Genomic DNA, 17,542 nt, shown 5'->3' with positions numbered 1-17,542 from the left:
TGTGTGTAGGGAGCTTGTGGAGGGGTTGTGTGTGGGGGATTGTGTGGTTGTGCGGCTTGTGTGTAGGGAGATTGTGGAGGGGTTGTATTTGTGTGTGTGTGGTTGTGTGTGGGTGATTGTGTGGTTGTGGGGGTTGTGTTTAGGGAGATTGTGTGTGGAGGGGTTGTGTTTGTGTGTGTGTGGTTGTGTGTGGGGGATTATGTGGTTGTGGGGGTTGTATATAGGGAGATTGTGTGTGGAGGGGTTGTGTTTGTGTGTGTGTGGTGTGTGGGGGAATTGTGTGGTTGGGGTTGTGTGTAGAGAGCTTGTGGAGGGGTTGTGTGTGTGGTTGTGTGTGGGGGATTGTGTGGTTGTGTGGCTTGTGTGTAGGGAGATTGTGGAGGGGTTGTGTTTGTGTGTGTGTGGTTGTGTGTGGGTGATTGTGTGGTTGTGGGGGTTGTGTTTAGGGAGATTGTGTGTGGAGGGGTTGTGTTTGTGTGTGGTTGTGTGTGGGGGGGATTATGTGGTTGTGGGGGTTGTATATAGGGAGATTGTGTGTGGAGGGGTTGTGTTTGTGTGTGTGTGGTGTGTGGTGTGTGGGGGAATTGTGTGGTTGGGGTTGTGTGTAGGGAGCTTGTGGAGGGGTTGTGTGTGTGGTTGTGTGTGGGGGATTGTGTGGTTGTGCGGCTTGTGTGTAGGGAGATTGTGGAGGGGTTGTGTTTGTGTTTGTGTGTGGTTGTGTGGGGGGGGTTGTGTGGTTGTGGGGGTTGTATATAGGGAGATTGTGTGTGCAGGGGTTGTGTTTGTGTGTGGTTGTGTGTAGGGGGATTGTGTGGTTGTGGGGGTTGTATATAAGGAGATTGTGTGTGGAGGGATTGTGTGTGTGTGTGTGGTGTGTGGGGGAGTTGTGTGGTTGTGGTTGTGTGTAGAGAGATTGTGGAGGGGTTGTGTGTGGGGGGGATTATGTGGTTGTGGGGGTTGTATGTAGGGAGACTGTGTGTGGAGGAGTTGTGTTTGTGTGTGTGTGTGGTGTGTGGGGGAATTGTGTGGTTGGGGTTGTGTGTAGGGAGCTTGTGGAGGGGTTGTTTGTGTGTGGGGGGGATTGTGTTGGGGTTGTATGTAGGGAGATTGTATGTGGAGGGGTTGTGTTTGTGTGTGTGCGGTGTGTGGGGGAATTGTGTGGTTGGGATTGTGTGTAAGGAGCTTGTGGAGGGGTTGTTTGTGTGTGTGGGGGGGATTGTGTGGTTGTGCGGGTTGTGTGTAGGGAGATTGTGTGTGGAGGGGTTGTGTTTGTGTGGTGTGTGGGGGAATTGTGTGGTTGGGGTTGTGTGTAAAGAGATTGTGGAGGGGTTGTGTTTGTGTGTGGTTGTGTGGGGGGGATTGTGTTGTTGGGGTTGTATGTAGGGAGATTGTGGAGGGGTTGTGTTTGTGTGTGTGGTTGTGTGTGGGGGATTGGTTGTGGGGTTTGTGTTTAGGGAGATTGTGTGTGGAGGGATTGTGTTTGTGTGTGTGGTTGTGTGTGGGGGATTGTGTGGTTGTGGGGGTTGTATGTAGGGAGATTGTGTGTGGAGGGATTGTGTTTGTGTGTGTGTGGTTGTGTGTGGGGGATTGTGTGGTTGTGGGGGTTGTGTTTAGGGAGATTGTGGAGGGATTGTGTTTGTGTATGTGTGTGGTTGTGTGTGGGGGATTGTGTGGTTGTGGGGGTTGTATGTAGGGAGATTGTGTGTGGAGGGGTTGTTTGTGTGTGTGGTTGTGTGTGGGGGATTGTGTGGTTGTGGGAGTTGTGTTTAGGGAGATTGTTGTGGAGGGGTTGTGTTTGTGTGTGGGTGATTGTGTGGTTGTGGGGGTTGTATGTAGGGAGATTGTGTGTGGAGGGGTTGTGTTTGTGTGGTTGTGTGTGGGGGATTGTGTGGTTGTGGGGGTTGTGTTTAGGGAGATTGTGTGTGGAGGGATTGTGTTTGTGTATGTGTGTGGTTGTGTGTGGGGGATTATGTGGTTGTGGGGGTTGTATATAGGGAGATTGTGTGTGGAGGGGTTGTGTTTGTGTGTGTGTGGTGTGTGGGGGAATTGTGTGGTTGGGGTTGTGTGTAGAGAGCTTGTGGAGGGGTTGTGTGTGTGGTTGTGTGTGGGGGATTGTGTGGTTGTGTGGCTTGTGTGTAGGGAGATTGTGGAGGGGTTGTGTTTGTGTGTGTGTGGTTGTGTGTGGGTGATTGTGTGGTTGTGGGGGTTGTGTTTAGGGAGATTGTGTGTGGAGGGGTTGTGTTTGTGTGTGGTTGTGTGGGGGGGGGATTATGTGGTTGTGGGGGTTGTATATAGGGAGATTGTGTGTGGAGGGGTTGTGTTTGTGTGTGTGTGGTGTGTGGTGTGTGGGGGAATTGTGTGGTTGGGGTTGTGTGTAGGGAGCTTGTGGAGGGGTTGTGTGTGTGGTTGTGTGTGGGGGATTGTGTGGTTGTGCGGCTTGTGTGTAGGGAGATTGTGGAGGGGTTGTGTTTGTGTTTGTGTGTGGTTGTGTGGGGGGGGTTGTGTGGTTGTGGGGGTTGTATATAGGGAGATTGTGTGTGCAGGGGTTGTGTTTGTGTGTGGTTGTGTGTAGGGGGATTGTGTGGTTGTGGGGGTTGTATATAAGGAGATTGTGTGTGGAGGGATTGTGTGTGTGTGTGTGGTGTGTGGGGGAGTTGTGTGGTTGTGGTTGTGTGTAGAGAGATTGTGGAGGGGTTGTGTGTGGGGGGGATTATGTGGTTGTGGGGGTTGTATGTAGGGAGACTGTGTGTGGAGGAGTTGTGTTTGTGTGTGTGTGTGGTGTGTGGGGGAATTGTGTGGTTGGGGTTGTGTGTAGGGAGCTTGTGGAGGGGTTGTTTGTGTGTGGGGGGGATTGTGTTGGGGTTGTATGTAGGGAGATTGTATGTGGAGGGGTTGTGTTTGTGTGTGTGCGGTGTGTGGGGGAATTGTGTGGTTGGGATTGTGTGTAAGGAGCTTGTGGAGGGGTTGTTTGTGTGTGTGGGGGGGATTGTGTGGTTGTGCGGGTTGTGTGTAGGGAGATTGTGTGTGGAGGGGTTGTGTTTGTGTGGTGTGTGGGGGAATTGTGTGGTTGGGGTTGTGTGTAAAGAGATTGTGGAGGGGTTGTGTTTGTGTGTGGTTGTGTGGGGGGGATTGTGTTGTTGGGGTTGTATGTAGGGAGATTGTGGAGGGGTTGTGTTTGTGTGTGTGGTTGTGTGTGGGGGATTGGTTGTGGGGTTTGTGTTTAGGGAGATTGTGTGTGGAGGGATTGTGTTTGTGTGTGTGGTTGTGTGTGGGGGATTGTGTGGTTGTGGGGGTTGTATGTAGGGAGATTGTGTGTGGAGGGATTGTGTTTGTGTGTGTGTGGTTGTGTGTGGGGGATTGTGTGGTTGTGGGGGTTGTGTTTAGGGAGATTGTGGAGGGATTGTGTTTGTGTATGTGTGTGGTTGTGTGTGGGGGATTGTGTGGTTGTGGGGGTTGTATGTAGGGAGATTGTGTGTGGAGGGGTTGTTTGTGTGTGGTTGTGTGTGGGGGATTGTGTGGTTGTGGGAGTTGTGTTTAGGGAGATTGTTGTGGAGGGGTTGTGTTTGTGTGTGGGTGATTGTGTGGTTGTGGGGGTTGTATGTAGGGAGATTGTGTGTGGAGGGGTTGTGTTTGTGTGGTTGTGTGTGGGGGATTGTGTGGTTGTGGGGGTTGTGTTTAGGGAGATTGTGTGTGGAGGGATTGTGTTTGTGTATGTGTGTGGTTGTGTGTGGGGGATTGTGTGGTTGTGGGGGTTGTATGTAGGGAGATTGTGTGTGGAGGGGTTGTGTTTGTGTGTGTGGTGTGGGGGGGATTGTGTGGTTGTGGGGGTTGTGTTTAGGGAGATTGTGTGTGGAGGGGTTGTGTTTGTGTGGTTGTGTGTGGGGGATTGTGTGGTTGTGGGGGTTGTGTTTAGGGAGATTGTGTGTGGAGGGGTTGTGTTTGTGTGTGTGTGTGTGTGTGTGTGTGTGGTGGGGGAAGGTTTCCCTGCCATAGGGTGGATCATCAGAGGCTGTGTGTGTGTGATTTCTCTGATGCTGGGTGCAGGCTGTTTCTGCCTTCTCTGACCCTGATAGAGATGGGTGTTTGTGTTCAGGTGTGGCCTGGCATGGTGGGCCCACGATGGGCTTTGGCCTCACTCTCCACCAGTACACTGGTTGGGCCCTGACCCCTCAGCTTGCATTTCTGTATCAGCATGACAGGGACAAGGGCGCCTGCCCTAGGGGGACACGTTTGAGGCTGAGAGGGGATGCTGGGCAGACCCCAGCAGATGGGACAGCTTTTCTCCTGGGGCAGTGTTCAGCCTCGAGGAGGGGCAGGATGGGCCTCTGGAGAAGGGTCTGCAGGCTGGGCACAGGGAGTGGCTGGTGCAGGGACTGCCTGCAAGCCCAGACCAGACTTCCTGCCCAGAGTGGCCGAACCCAGGAACTGTTCTTACCTTGGGAGCAGGGCCTGGCACTGGGCTGGGTGCAGCCATGGCTTCCCTTGTGTGTCCAAACACTGCCCCAGGGGACAAGTCCCGGCCAAGGCCACACAGCAGGGCGGGGGAGTGGTGCTCTTCCACGTTCCTGGTGGCAGAAGCCCCGTCCTCTGTCTCACAGGTGAGGCACAGGCAGGCAAAGCCTCCCATGGGCGTATGAGGCAGCTCGGCAGGGGCGAGGGGGCAGGAGATTCAGCTGCAGTCTCTCCTGCGCTCATGGTGTCACAGAGGAGGAGATGGGGCTTGGGTGCCAAGGGGGTGCTGCAGCCAGGGGACAAGACCCGAGGGCTCCCTCCATGTTGTCCCTCCTTGTTGACTGTTTGAACGCCCCTCATGTGTCAGTCTAACTGTGAGGAGCTCGTGCCAAAGCCCAGGCATTAATTTAGGAAGGGCCACCTCTGTTGACAGAGGGTCTGGGGTCAGCCTGGAATGCAGTGGCCTCAGATATGATGCTGCCCTGCACTGACCCTGGCCGGGACCAGCACAGTCCATCCATCTGCCTGCCTGTCCCTGACTGTCTGTCCTTCCAGGCAGGGCTGCAGGGGCACAGCCAAAGTCAGGCTGCTGTGACCCGTGACAGGCTTGTCGGGGGCCAGTAATTCTGATCTGTGAGCCCACAGGACACAAGCCTACCTCATTCACAGCTGCAGCAAATGGAGACTCACATGGAGTCAATGTCCTTTGTGGGGGGATGCTGACAGGGGATTGCCAAGGAGGGGCGCCAGAGTTGCAGGTGACTGCCCAAGCCCCTCTTGTCGCATTTTACCTCATAGGATGTCCCAGGCCAAGGTCTGTCCGTTTGGTGGTGGGGAAAGTGAGTCGTGGTCCAGACAAGCCACTTTCCAGGGGTCACACGATTGGGGTGGGGGCCCTGCGTCTGGGCAGGTGCTGAGCACTGTCCTCAGACAGCAGTGCTGTTGCTGCTGAAAACGGCCCTTGGCCCCATGCCCACCCGTGTAGGTGCCTGAGTCCCCTCTCTATGCAGTGTGTGTTGCTGAGGATGGGCCACCCGTCCCGTCACTGGCAGAAGAGCAGGGGTGTGTTTTAGGGAAAGGGGCCAGCACATTCCTGTTGTGAGGGTTGCATTGTGGGGACTCGTGCAGGAGATGCAGGCTGGGGGCCCGTCCTGCTGAGGACCTCCCAGTGACACCCCCTCCCCCTCCATGCAGCACATCTCCATCCCCCAGCCCGACTGCCCCGCGGAGGCGCGGACGTTCTCCTTCTACCTCTCCAACATCGGCCGTGACAACCCCCAGGGCAGCTTTGACTGCATCCAGCAGTATGTCTCCAGGTGAGGCGCCGCCCCAACCCAGAGCACCCCACTGACTCTCAAGGTCACCCTGCCACCTCTGGACCAGGGTTAAGATGTGCCCCATTGAAACCGTGTTGCCTGAGACGGTGCTGACAGAGCCTGTTTTCCAGACCAGGTGGTGGACTGGGGGCTTGGGTCCTGAACAGATACTCCCTCCATTGTCCCAGCTGCTGACCCCAGCTCCTGGCCTTGTCTTGCAGTCATGGGGACATCCACCTGGACTGCCTGGGTAGCATACAGGACAAGATCACGGTGTGCGCCACCGACGACTCCTACCAGAAGGCACGGCAGAGCATGGCCCAGGCAGAGGAGGAGACGCGGAGCCGCAGTGCCATTGTCATCAAGGCTGGAGGCCGCTACCTGGGTGAGCAGCGAGTTTGGCAGGGCTGCAGGGTGGCCAGGCAACTGCCAGTGTCGGGAGGCATTTGGGGCCCGTCCAGGCTGGGCACTGGCTGTGCCCTGCACAGAAATGATGAGCCAACTGAGGAGTCCCTGAGCAGGATGTGCCTGGACCAGAGTCTGGGTTGGGAAGAGAAGTCTGGCCACATGGGCCTGGGGGCCACATGAGGGGTTGGGGGTTGGGCTGCAGCAGCTGCTGCCTTGTGAAGCCCAAGGTGGACAAAGCGGCCTGAGAACTCCAGGAGCTGTGAGTTGGTGGTCCCTGCTTTCAGGCTGCAGCCTTGGGGACCTTCACCTGTCAGGGAGGCCAACAGGCCCCCCGAAGATGGGCATGCAGCCTAGGGCAAGGCCCATGTCTGTCTCTGGAGGCTGCCCCCACCCTCACCTGACCAGCCAGCTCCTCCCCAAGGCCACCACAGTCGGCAACAGGCAGGAAATGAGCCTCACAGGCCCTGTTGCCAGCGACCCAGCACTGCGGGAAAACTGTAGCCACTCAGCATCGACTTGGAAACGGTTTCAGCAGTTGAGAAGCCAACAGGCCTTGACAGTGGGAAGGAAAGTGCTGTTTGTTTACAGAGCTGCAGCACCCCGCCTCTTAGTCCAGGCAGAGCGCCAGGAGTCATGGGAACTCATTATGGCGGGAGTAGGGTGCCGGGCTTCAAGAGGGCTCAGAGCAGACGACAGCCTTGATGGCTTTTTGAGTTTTCTCTTTAAAAAAAGTGGGGGGCATTTCAATTCCTCTCTCTCCTCCTTCTGAAGAAAGTACGTGATTTCCCTTTGCTGAGCAGACGGGTTCCCTCTGAATGAAACCCCAGATGTGGGTGCAGGGGTTGCTCCTCCTGGTCAACACAGCCCAGGTGGACGTGTTGTATGGCTAGGGAGCCTGGGCTGTCCATGATGTTGAGGCCCTGGGCTGTAAGCCCCAAGCACAGGGCTGCTGTGGGCAGAACAGTTGAAGAGACAGCTGTACACGTGTTTTGTTTTTTGTTTTTTGTTTTTTTAAAGACGGGACCTTTCTCTGTCACTCAGGCTGGAGTGCTGTGGCACAATCATAGCTCACTGCAGCCTCAAACTCCTGGGCTCAAGTGATCCTACCTCAGCCTCCAGAGTAGCTGGGACCACAGGTGTGTGCCAGCACACATGGCTAACTTTTAGATTTTTTGTAGAGACAGAGCCTCGCTATGTTGCTCAGGTTGGTCTCTGACTCTTGGACTCAAATGATCTTTTCGCCTGGGCCTCCCACGGTGCTGGGATTACAGGCATGAGTCAGTGCACATGGCCTCATACACATATTAATAAATCTGTGGGGCCGGGCGCGGTGGCTCAAGCCTGTAATCCCAGCACTTTGGGAGGCCGAGGCGGGTGGATCACGAGGTCAGGAGATCGAGACTATCCTGGCTAACATGGTGAAACCCCGTCTCTACTAAAAATACAAAAAACTAGCCGGGCGTGGTGGCGGGCGCCTGTAGTCTCAGCTACTTGGGAGGCTGAGGCGGGAGAATGGCGTGAACCCGGGAGGCGGAGCTTGCAGTGAGCCGAGATCACGCCACTGCACTCCAGCCTGGGAGACACAGCGAGACTCCGTCTCAAAAAAAAAAATAAAAAAATAAATAAAAAATAAATAAATAAATCTGTGGGTCCTTCAGCCAAACACTTGATCAGAAATGTATCTTAGCACACCACTTTGGGTACAGTGAGGGCTTTTTTTTTTTTTTTGAGACGGAGTCTCGCTTTGTCACCCAGGCTGGAGTACAGTGGCGTGATCTTGGCTCACTGCAAGCTCCGCCTCCCAGGTTCATGCCATTCTCCTGCCTCAGCCTCCTGAGAAACTGGGACTATAGGCGCCCGCCACTATGCCCGGCTAATTTTTTATTATTTTTTAGTAGAGACAGGGTTTCACCGTGTTAGCCAGGATGGTCTCGATCTCCTGACCTCATGATCCGCCCACCTCGGCCTCCCAGAGCGCTGGGATTACAGGCCTGAACCACCCGCGCCCAGCCTTTTTTTTTTTTTTTTTTTTTGAGACGGAGTCTCCCTCTGTCGCCCAGGCTGGAGTACAGTGGCACTATCTCGGCTCACTGCAAGCTCTGCCTCCCAGGTTCACACCATTCTCCTGCCTCAGCCTCCCGAGTAGCTGGGACTACAGGCACCCGCCACCACGCCAGGCTAATTTTTTGTAGTTTTAGTAGAGACGGGGTTTCACCATGTTGGCCAGGATGGTCTGGATCTCCTGACCTCGTGATCCACCCACCTCGGCCTCCCAAAGTGCTGGGATTACATGCGTGAGCCACTGCGCCCGGCCCCTCCCCCCTCCTTTTTTTTTTTTTTTTTGAGACAGAGTCTCACTCTGTTGCCCAGGCTGGAGTGTAGTGGCGCAATCTCGGCTCACTGCAACCTCCGCCTCCCGGGTTCATGCCATACTCTTGCCTCAGCCTCCAGAGTAGCTGGGAGTACAGGTGCCCACCACCACGCCTGACTTTTTTTTTTTTTTGTATTTTTAGTAGAGACGGGGTTTTACTGTGTTATCCAGGACGGTCTCGATCTCCTGACCTCGTGATCCACCGCCTTGGCCTCCCAAAGTCCTGGGATTACAGGCGTGAGCCACCGTGCCCGGCCCAGTGAGGGTTTTTGAAACAGTTTATGTTCTGGTAGGGGACACTGTCTGTTAAGATGTGACTGTGGCTGGACGCGGTGGCTCACACCTGTAATCCCAGCACTTTGAGAGGCCGAGGCGGAGAGATCACAAGGTCAGTAGTTCGAGACCAGCCTGGCCAATATGGTGAACCCCTGTCTCTACTAAAAATACAAAAATTAGCTGGGTATGGTGGCATGCGCCTGTAGTCCCAGCTACTTGGGAGGCTGAGGCAGCAGAATCTCCTGAACCTGGAAGGCGGAGGTTGCAGTGAGTTGAGATTGCACCACTGCACTCCAGCCTGGGCAACAGAGCGAGACTGTCTCAAAAAAAAAAAAATGTTGTGAATGTGCGTGTCCCTCTGTCTCACAGTGCCCCCCATAGGCTGCTCCTCCTCCCTGTTGACCAACCTGGCCCTATACGGGTGAGTGCAGCCCTGCTGTCAGGACTCCACTGAACAGACCCCAGAGGTGTGAGTGCTGGCCCTGGGTATTCTGAAAGCACGGCTTTCTGGGTTAATTTGACAGATCAGATTTTGAGAGAGAAGATCAGAGTGATGTTGTTATGAAGCACTTTTGGGGGAAGGATTTGAGGCACTGTTGAGCTTGCTCGGCTGACCGTGTTCCCAAGGATGCCAGGGCATCATTGTTCAGGACAATGCAGGGAGCAGCATGCTAGACCCTGCCCACATCTCTGCATCAGGAATAGAGGGGAGCCTGCTCTCCCCAGGGCTGTGGGCACAGCCACGCCTGCCAGAGGAGAGCTTGACCAGGCCTAAGGCTGGGGTGCCACTTGCACCAGGGTCTTCACAGCAGCTGCCGAAAGTGGCTCTGACATCTTTATTGGCTTTAGAAAAACAAAAATGGCAGCCCGCGTGGGGCCAGCATAGGACTCTGAAGAGCAGACTTGGGAGTGACTGCCTCTTGCAGTTCAGGGACCCCCAGTTTAACATCAGAAGGGTTTATAAACAGTCCCCACCTCAGGCTGGGCAGGGTGGCTCTGGCCTATAATCCCAGCACTTTGGGAAGCTGAGGTGGGAGGGTCCTTTGGGCCCATGAGTTTGAGACCAGCCTGGGCAGCATAGTGAGACCCCACGTCTACAAATAATAAAAAAAAATTAGCCAGGCATGGTGGTGCGGAGGTCCCAGTAGCTGTGGTCCCAGCTACTCCAGAGGCTGAGGTGGGAGGATTGCTTGAGCCCAGGAGTTTGGAGCTACAGTGAGCCATGATTGTGCTACTACACTCCAGCCTGAGTGACAGAGCGCGATCCTGTCTCAAGAAACAATCCTCCCCACCTCTCCCCGATCTTCCCGCACAAACACACTGCCTACCAGAGTTATCAGGTGATTTTGCTGTCCAGGATTTAGGTCGCCTGTGATAAAGTCAGTTAAGGCTCTTAACAGTTCTGCTGCCTGCACCTCCCACTTCTAAGGCTGTGTGCCCTGCAGGTGCCAGCCGTGGGCAGCAGGTGGCGCTCTTGGCCACCCAGGGTCTCCAAGGAGCAAGCTGGCCTTTGCTGTGGTTGGTGTGGTGCCTGCCTCCAGCACTCTCTATAGTCTCAAACCTTTGGGCACCCGCTCAGCAGCACTGGCTTAGGACACGGCAGTGCCCTCTCTGTTCCCTAACACTTGGATTCTTGTTGCAGGCAAGAAGGTTCAGTTTCGGAAACCGGCCCCAGGTGCGACAGACGCAGTGCCCTCCCGCAAGCGGGCAACCCCCATCAACTTGGCGAGTGCCATCAGGAAGAGCGGTGCCAGTGGCATGAGCGGGGGCAGCGGGGTATCCCAGAGGCCCTTCCGTGACCGAGTGCTACACCTCCTTGCGCTAAGGCCCTACCGCAAGGCCGAGCTGCTGTTGCGGCTGCAGAAGGACGGCCTGACACAGGCGGATAAGGACGCGCTAGATGGCCTCCTCCAGCAGGTGCGTGCCGCCCTGATGTCATGTCTTTACCAGTGGTCTCCGCAGATGGTCTTATGCGGGTGGAATGGGCCAGAGCATGGAGACTGGGATTGGGGCTGGCAGGGAAGAGCCCTTTCTGGGTTCAGAACCTGCCTGAGAGCTGGGACCTCCTGGATTAGAATAAGCTTAGGGGGCCATGGGTGCATCTCTGGGCATGGTCCTGACTGTCCAGGGTTGAGAGGTGGGCTCAGCATGGAGCCCAGGCCCTCCTTCACTGTCTGCTGACACGCGGGCCCTGGGGCCTGGCACAGTGGATCCAGGCTTCGGCTGCAGACGATTTGTGGACTCAAGGCCTGGGGAAGGAACCTACATGTGCCTGGCACAGCCTGGCGGGCCTCAGTGTGAATCAGCTGCCCGCTGCCCTCCACCTGCACCTCCAGGCGAGGGCTTCACATCTCGGACCATAAGGCTTCCGTCTGTGACCTGCAGTGCCCCTCCCTGGGGTTGGAGGCTAGGCCATCTGGAACGTGGTGCTGGCGAGTGGAGCCTGCTGTTGAGAAACACCCCGGGCATTGGAGCAGGTGTGCCTTCCGCCCCATCACCCATGGAGGTTCCTGAGGCTCCACCCTGGCTTCCTGGGGTCCCTGGGAAGGGGAGTGACTCACACTGGCTTCAGAACATCAGCCAGGCTGTGCAGACACAGCCCTGAGGTGAGCTGAGGATGGGTCTCCTCGGATTGCGGCTGTGGTTGAGGGGGAGGCACTGCTGAGCCTCTTGCACCTCTTAGGATGATGGAAGTGGGATGTTTGGGGTCACATCCAGCACCTCAGGAACACAGGTGATGCCTGCAGCAGAAAGCATACACTGTGGCATGCTGGGATAGCAGCTGTGTAAAGGACGTTCTTCCATGTTTATGGAGCTCCTCGTAGGCGTCCCGCTCGGGTGCGCGCCTGGTGGGACTGTGCTGCACATTCCTTGGGAGGATGTCAACCCAGCCCTCATCCACCCACATCCTGCTCCTGAGGCAGGGCTGGCATGGTGCCAGCAGGAGTTGCTGAAGGGAGCTTGATGGAGTTACCAGGTGTGGAACCTTCATTGACCTGGCCAGGAGGTGCCTGTGCTGGGGCCTGGCTTCTCCAGGTAACTTTGGTTCAGCACCTCCTGGGAGCAGGCCCGGCCAGCGTCTGCAGGCAGAGTGTCCCTTCCCGTGCCACTGTGACTTCCCCTGGACAGCTTGTCTTCTTCTTGCTTCTATATTCATTATGCAGCTGCTTCCCCCCAAGCAGCTATGGGGGTCAGCAGAACACTGTTGGCTTGCAGAAGAGGAGGGGGATGTGCCTCACCCACACTGGTCATTTTCAGCCCCTCAAAGGCCCGCGGACACGCTGAGGAACAGCAGCGACAAAATTGCACCCCTCAAAGGTGCTTGGCCCTCCCTGTGGAAAAATCTAGAGTAGAGATGGAAGGTGACCACCTCTAGGACTGGCTAGGCCCCAGGGAAACCCGCAGGCCTATCCTTCAAGGGGAGGGGTGTTGACGGCTAAGTAATGTTTAGCAAAGCCCGTTGACAGCCATAAAAATATTCAGCCTTTGACCTACTAATCTGGCTTCTGGGAATCCTGTTGAAGGAAACTGTTGCCAACCTGAAAAAAACTGCACACAGTAATGTCTGTTTATGCTACAGAGAAACCGGCAGCAGTTTGAGGGTGGAATATTACTCAGCTGTTAAAAATGCTCCCCATGGGCCGGGCGCAGTGGCTCACGCCTGTAATCCCAGCACTTTGGGAGGCCGAGGCGGGAGGATCACGAGGTCAGAAGATCGAGACCACCCTGGCTAACACGGTGAAACCCCGTCTCTACTAAAAATACAAAAAATTAGCCGAGTGTGCTGGCGGGCGCCAGTAGTCCCAGCTACTCGGGAGGCTGTGGCAGGAGAATGGCGTGAACCCAGGAGGCGGAGCTTGCAGTGAGCCGTGATTGCGCCTCTGCACTCCAGCCTGGGTAACAGAGCGAGACTCCGTCCCCCCTCCTAAAAAAACAAAAAACAAAAACAAAAACAAAAATGCTCCCCATGGAATACACTGTGACGCAGAGCCATGTCAGATGCAGCAGAAAACAGTGGCTACTGTGCCTGCAGCAAGATGGAGACCAGAGCGCCCTGCAGGCCAGCACACAGTGCCCACTCAGGGCAGTGACCTGGAGCTTCCTCACGTCCCTCTAAGGCAGATGTTCTGAATCCATCTTTGTTAGCAGTCTGGGGGACGAACTCAGCTTTTGTCAGCCAGCAACAGCAAGGCATGCTGGTTGTAGGGAAGGTGGGCTCACACCTGGCCCCGGAGGTACCCCTCACCCAGCATCCCCAGCTGTGGCTGACTCTGCCCTGGGAGTTGTGATCAGAAACAGGGTGGAGCCTAGTATGGTGGCTCACGCCTGTTTCCAGCACTTTGGGAGGCTGAGGTGGGAGGATCCTTGAGGCCAGGAGCTCAAGACTAGCCTAGGCAAAATACTGAGACCCTATCTCTACAAAAAAATAAAATTTGCTGGGTATGATAGTGCATGCTTGTAGCCCACCTGCTTGGGAGACTGAGGCAAGAGGATTGCTTGAGCCCAGGAGGTTGCAGCTACAGTGAGCCTTGATCACACCACTGCACTCCAGCCTGGAAGAAATAGGAGCTGGGTGTGGTGGCTGGAATCCCAGCACATTGGGAGGCTGAGGTCAGAGGATCGCTTGAGCCCAGGGGTTCAAAACAAGCCTGGACAACATAGCGAGATCCCATCTCTAACAACAACAACAAAATTAGCTGGAGTATAGTGGTGCACACCTGTGGCCCCACCTACCTGGGAGGCTGAGGTGGGAGGATCGCTTGAGCACAGGAGGTCTAGGCTGTAGTGAGCCAAGATCTTGTATCAAAAAAAGCAAAAGCCGGGCGCGATGGCTCAAGCCTGTAATCCCAGCACTTTGGGAGGCCGAGACGGGCGGATCACGAGGTCAGGAGATCGAGACCATGCTGGCTAACACGGTGAAACCCCGTCTCTACTAAAAAATACAAAAAAAACTAGCCGGGCGAGGTGGCGGGCGTCTGTAGTCCCAGCTACTCGGGAGGCTGGGGCAGGAGAATGGCGTGAACCCAGGAGGCGGAGCTTGCAGTGAGCTGAGATCTGGCCACTGCACTCCAGCCTGGGCGACAGAGCGAGACTCCGTCTCAAAAAAAAAAGAAAAGAAAAAGAGAAATAGGCTAGGGGGGCCAGGGGACAGGTGACAGGGTCTCCGGACTGCAGGTGGTAGCCCTCCCCGTTTTGGAGCCAGCCTGGCCCAGCACCTGTAAGACAGTTGAGTCTGGACCTGGCTTCATGAACCTCATTGTCCCTTCTGCACCCTGAGGATTGTGTGCAGGGGAACTAGGGGTGGGAGGCAGCACGGATCGGTAGTGGGCCATCCTCTTTCCTCTCCTCTGTCTCCGTCTGTCTGTCTCCTACTGTCTCTGCACACCCTCCCAACCTCGCCATAAGATCTTTTTTCTCTAGTCCCCCAACTCTCTCAGGCTTCCCACAAAGTGATGGCTGGCTCTGTCTTGCAGGTGGCCAACATGAGTGCTAAGGATGGCACGTGTACGCTGCAGGACTGCATGTACAAGGACGTGCAGAAGGACTGGCCTGGCTACTCGGAGGGAGACCAGCAGCTGCTGAAGCGGGTGCTCGTCCGGTAATGCCGCCTTCCGTGCCCCAGCATGTCCCTACCCCCATGAAGGCAGCCAGAGCTTACCCAGAGGATGTTGGGGTGGTCTTGTGTGGTCCTGAAGGCTGCAGGGCTTGGGAGCAGGATGGAAGGGTCCAAACAGGCCTCTCTGGCCATCCTCCCTACTGCCCACGTGGTGCTCCAGGGCCTCCCATGGTGAGGGAAGGCCACGCCCACAGAGTGGGATGGAGGTGTGAGTCACTGGCCCCAACCTCGGAATCTTCAGACAAAAGGCTTCAGTCTGCCGGGACCCTCCTCAGCTGTCCCCAACTTCCCCTCATGCTTCCCTCCACAACCTGGGCATCCCCACAGGGCCTCAGAAGTTCACTGGCTTTTTGAAAAGAGCCTCTCAAGAACCTGAAGTAGAGAGAAATAAGGCCAAACAACACTCCCGGCAGGTGTCATTAAGCAGAGTTAATTAAATGCATCCCCTCAGGCTAATTGGGACCCAGGGTCAGGAGTGGCAACAGCGCAGGGGAACAGTGGTTACGGAGGCAGGCGGCTAATGATTTTCTTCTCCACGGCTGCCAGTTAGGGACCTCTGTGGAGCTTGGGCTGTGAAGCAGGCCAATCTACTAATTAGTCCGTAAGTGATTTCTCAGGGACTCGGAGGTATTTATGAGTTTGTAGTTGTTTTTTGGAAGTTCAGCTGTTTAAAGCAGTAATTGCCTCTGGAAAGCAGAGTGAAGTTGGGGGTCCACTCTGCTCCCCTGAGAGGGTAGTGCCTGCCTGTCCACCCTGGGTGTGCAGGTCAGGGGCCTGTGGGGCACTGCCCTGGCTGGCGGCAGGCTGGCAGAGGGCACAGTCTTGGCAGAAGACCCCCCCCATCCTCACACCCTGTGTCCTCTCCCTTGGCTCCCTGGGTTCCTCAGACCCTTAGGGCACTGGAAGGAGAACTGCCCAGAGCTAGTGGAGTGAGGTGGAGAAGCCTGGGCTGCATCTCCAGGGCGTTGGGGAGCTTCCCCAGGGTGCAGGCTCCAGAGCTGCCTCCAGCTCGCGTGATTCGAGGCTCATGTTCCATGTGCTGAGTGAGCTGCTGGGCTCGTGCCAGCCCCTTGGCACTCCGCTTTTACTCTGGGCCGGCATGGGGATCAGCACTGCCTTCACAAGCTTCCACTAGCGTGCAGGGGGTAGGGTTAATGTCCCTGGGCCATAACCACATAGAAGGTGACCTGCAGTGCCCCCTGCACAACTGTTTCTTTTTTTTTATTTTTTTCCTATTTAGCACCCCCCCCCCAAGAAAGCCCCATTTATAGCAGTTTTTGACACCATAGCCTCATGTATATCAAAGCAGGGCCTTGGGGTATTTGTTACCAGCCGGCCTAGCCCAGGGCAGGCCGTTAGCCCAGTGCAGGCCATGAGACAGATGGGATGTGGGGGTCCAAGTCACTGCAGGAGCATCCTCAGCTGAGCCGGCACCACATGTGGCTCTGGGGGTGGTTTCTTCACTCATGTTCTCTTTGTTCATCACGTCCAACCCTGAGCTGTCCCTGGCATCCAGATCTCCTCTCATCACTGTCCGTGGGTCAGGGGTCCTACAGGTCCCCCCAAGAGTTCCTGGTTCCTCTGCCTAAGCCACACACTGCCTGGTGCCCTCACCTCCAACCTGAGCCACTCCCCTCTTATGTGAGCCCCATGCCAGAGTCTACACTCCTGCTTGTGCTCCTCCCTCGTGCCAAGGGGGCACAGTTCCTGGAGCACCTCTCTGAGGACAGGGCTCTGGGAGGACTGCTGACCACATCTTCATGCCCAGACGATGGTCCTGCTGAGCCGGCGGTTGATCACGTCTAGACTTGTAGAGTCCAAAGTGCTTTCCCTCCATGTTGAAGGTCAGAGGCTTCCCACCCCAAACCTGTGCTGGTCCACACAGCCAGGGGCTGGCCAGGCACCTACTCTGGGATGGTGGGCACCACTGCCCCTGCAGGCTGAAAACTTGCCTTATCCGTCCATCCGTCCTTCTATCCTGTGTGTGGTAGTGGAAAGGCCTATCCTACTGCACACCACCTCAAACTGCCTTTGGCAGGCTGCTAGAGTCTGCCCTCCTCTTCCTGGTTTTCATCTCTTGCTCTTTTTTATTCTCCTTTTTTTTTTTCCTTTTTTTGAAACGGAGTCTTGCTCTGTAGCCCAGGCTGGAGTGCAGTGGTGTGATCTCGGCTCACTGCAAGCTCCGCCTCCCGGGTTCACGCCATTCTCCTGCCTCAGCCTCCAGAGTAGCTGGGACTACAGGCGCCCGCCACCACGCCCGGCTGATTTTTTGTATTTTTAGTAGAGATGGGGTTTCACCGTGTTAGCCAGGATGGTCTCGATATCCTGACCTTGTGATCCGCCTGCCTTGGCCTCCCAAAAAGTGCTGGGATTACAGGCGTGAGCCACCGCGCCTGGCTTTATTCTCCTTTTGGGAGACTTCTTTGACATTTCTCATCCCGTCTCTTAATTTACTAGTATTTCTATTTTCTTTGTTTTTCTTGAGACAGAGTGTTGCTCTGTTGCCTAGGCATAGAGACGAGGTTTTACCATGTTGTCCAGGCTGGTCTTGAACTTCTGACCTCAAGTGATCCGCCTGCCTCAGCCTCCCAAAGCACTGAGATTACATGCATGAGCCACCATGCAAGGCCTATTATTTCTAGTTTCTGAGAGGCTTCCCTACTGCGTTTTCATAGCATCGTGTTCTTTTTTTTTCCTTTTTTAACTGAGACAGAGTCTTGCTCTGTTGCCCAGGCTGGAGTACAATGGCATGATCTCGGCTCACTGCAACCTCTGCCTCCTGGGTTCAAACAACTTGGTGCCTCAGCCTCCTGAGTAGCTGGGATTACAGGTGCCCGCCGCCATGCCTGGCTAATTTTTGTATTTTTAGTAGAGACGGGGTTTCACCATCTTGGCCAGGCTGGTCTTGAACTCCTGACCTCATGATCCACCCACCTCGGCCTCCCAAAGTGCTGGGATTACAGGTGTGATCCACCGTGCCTGGCCTAACTCATCATGTTCTTATTTCATGGAAAGGATGTCCCTTTTCCCCTCCTCTCCCCTCCCCTCCCCTCCCTCCTTTTTTTTTTTAGAAGTCTCACTCTATCGCAACCTGGAGTGCAA

At 55.5% G+C, this 17,542-nt stretch overlaps 1 protein-coding gene across 6 annotated transcripts in view; it reads left to right on the top strand.

The window, feature by feature from the left end:
- ELL (elongation factor for RNA polymerase II) overlaps positions 1 to 17,542 on the top strand; it is an 87,541-nt gene that overhangs the window by 58,270 nt on the left and 11,729 nt on the right. For 4 of the 6 annotated variants that reach the window (XM_074026412.1, XM_045379238.3, XM_005588462.4 and 1 more), the window contains 4 exons: positions 5,647 to 5,768; positions 5,990 to 6,153; positions 10,466 to 10,740; positions 14,298 to 14,422. In XM_074026412.1, the coding sequence (XP_073882513.1) occupies positions 5,647 to 5,768; positions 5,990 to 6,153; positions 10,466 to 10,740; positions 14,298 to 14,422 (686 nt within the window). The remainder of the gene's footprint in view (positions 1 to 5,646; positions 5,769 to 5,989; positions 6,154 to 10,465; positions 10,741 to 14,297; positions 14,423 to 17,542) is intronic. The other 2 variants (XM_074026413.1, XM_045379239.3) reach the window with 1 other exon arrangement.

This window comes from Macaca fascicularis, chromosome 19 (genome assembly GCF_037993035.2).
Source record: "Macaca fascicularis isolate 582-1 chromosome 19, T2T-MFA8v1.1".
Lineage (NCBI taxonomy): Eukaryota > Metazoa > Chordata > Mammalia > Primates > Cercopithecidae > Macaca > Macaca fascicularis.
This window is presented reverse-complemented; position numbering and strand designations above follow the sequence as displayed.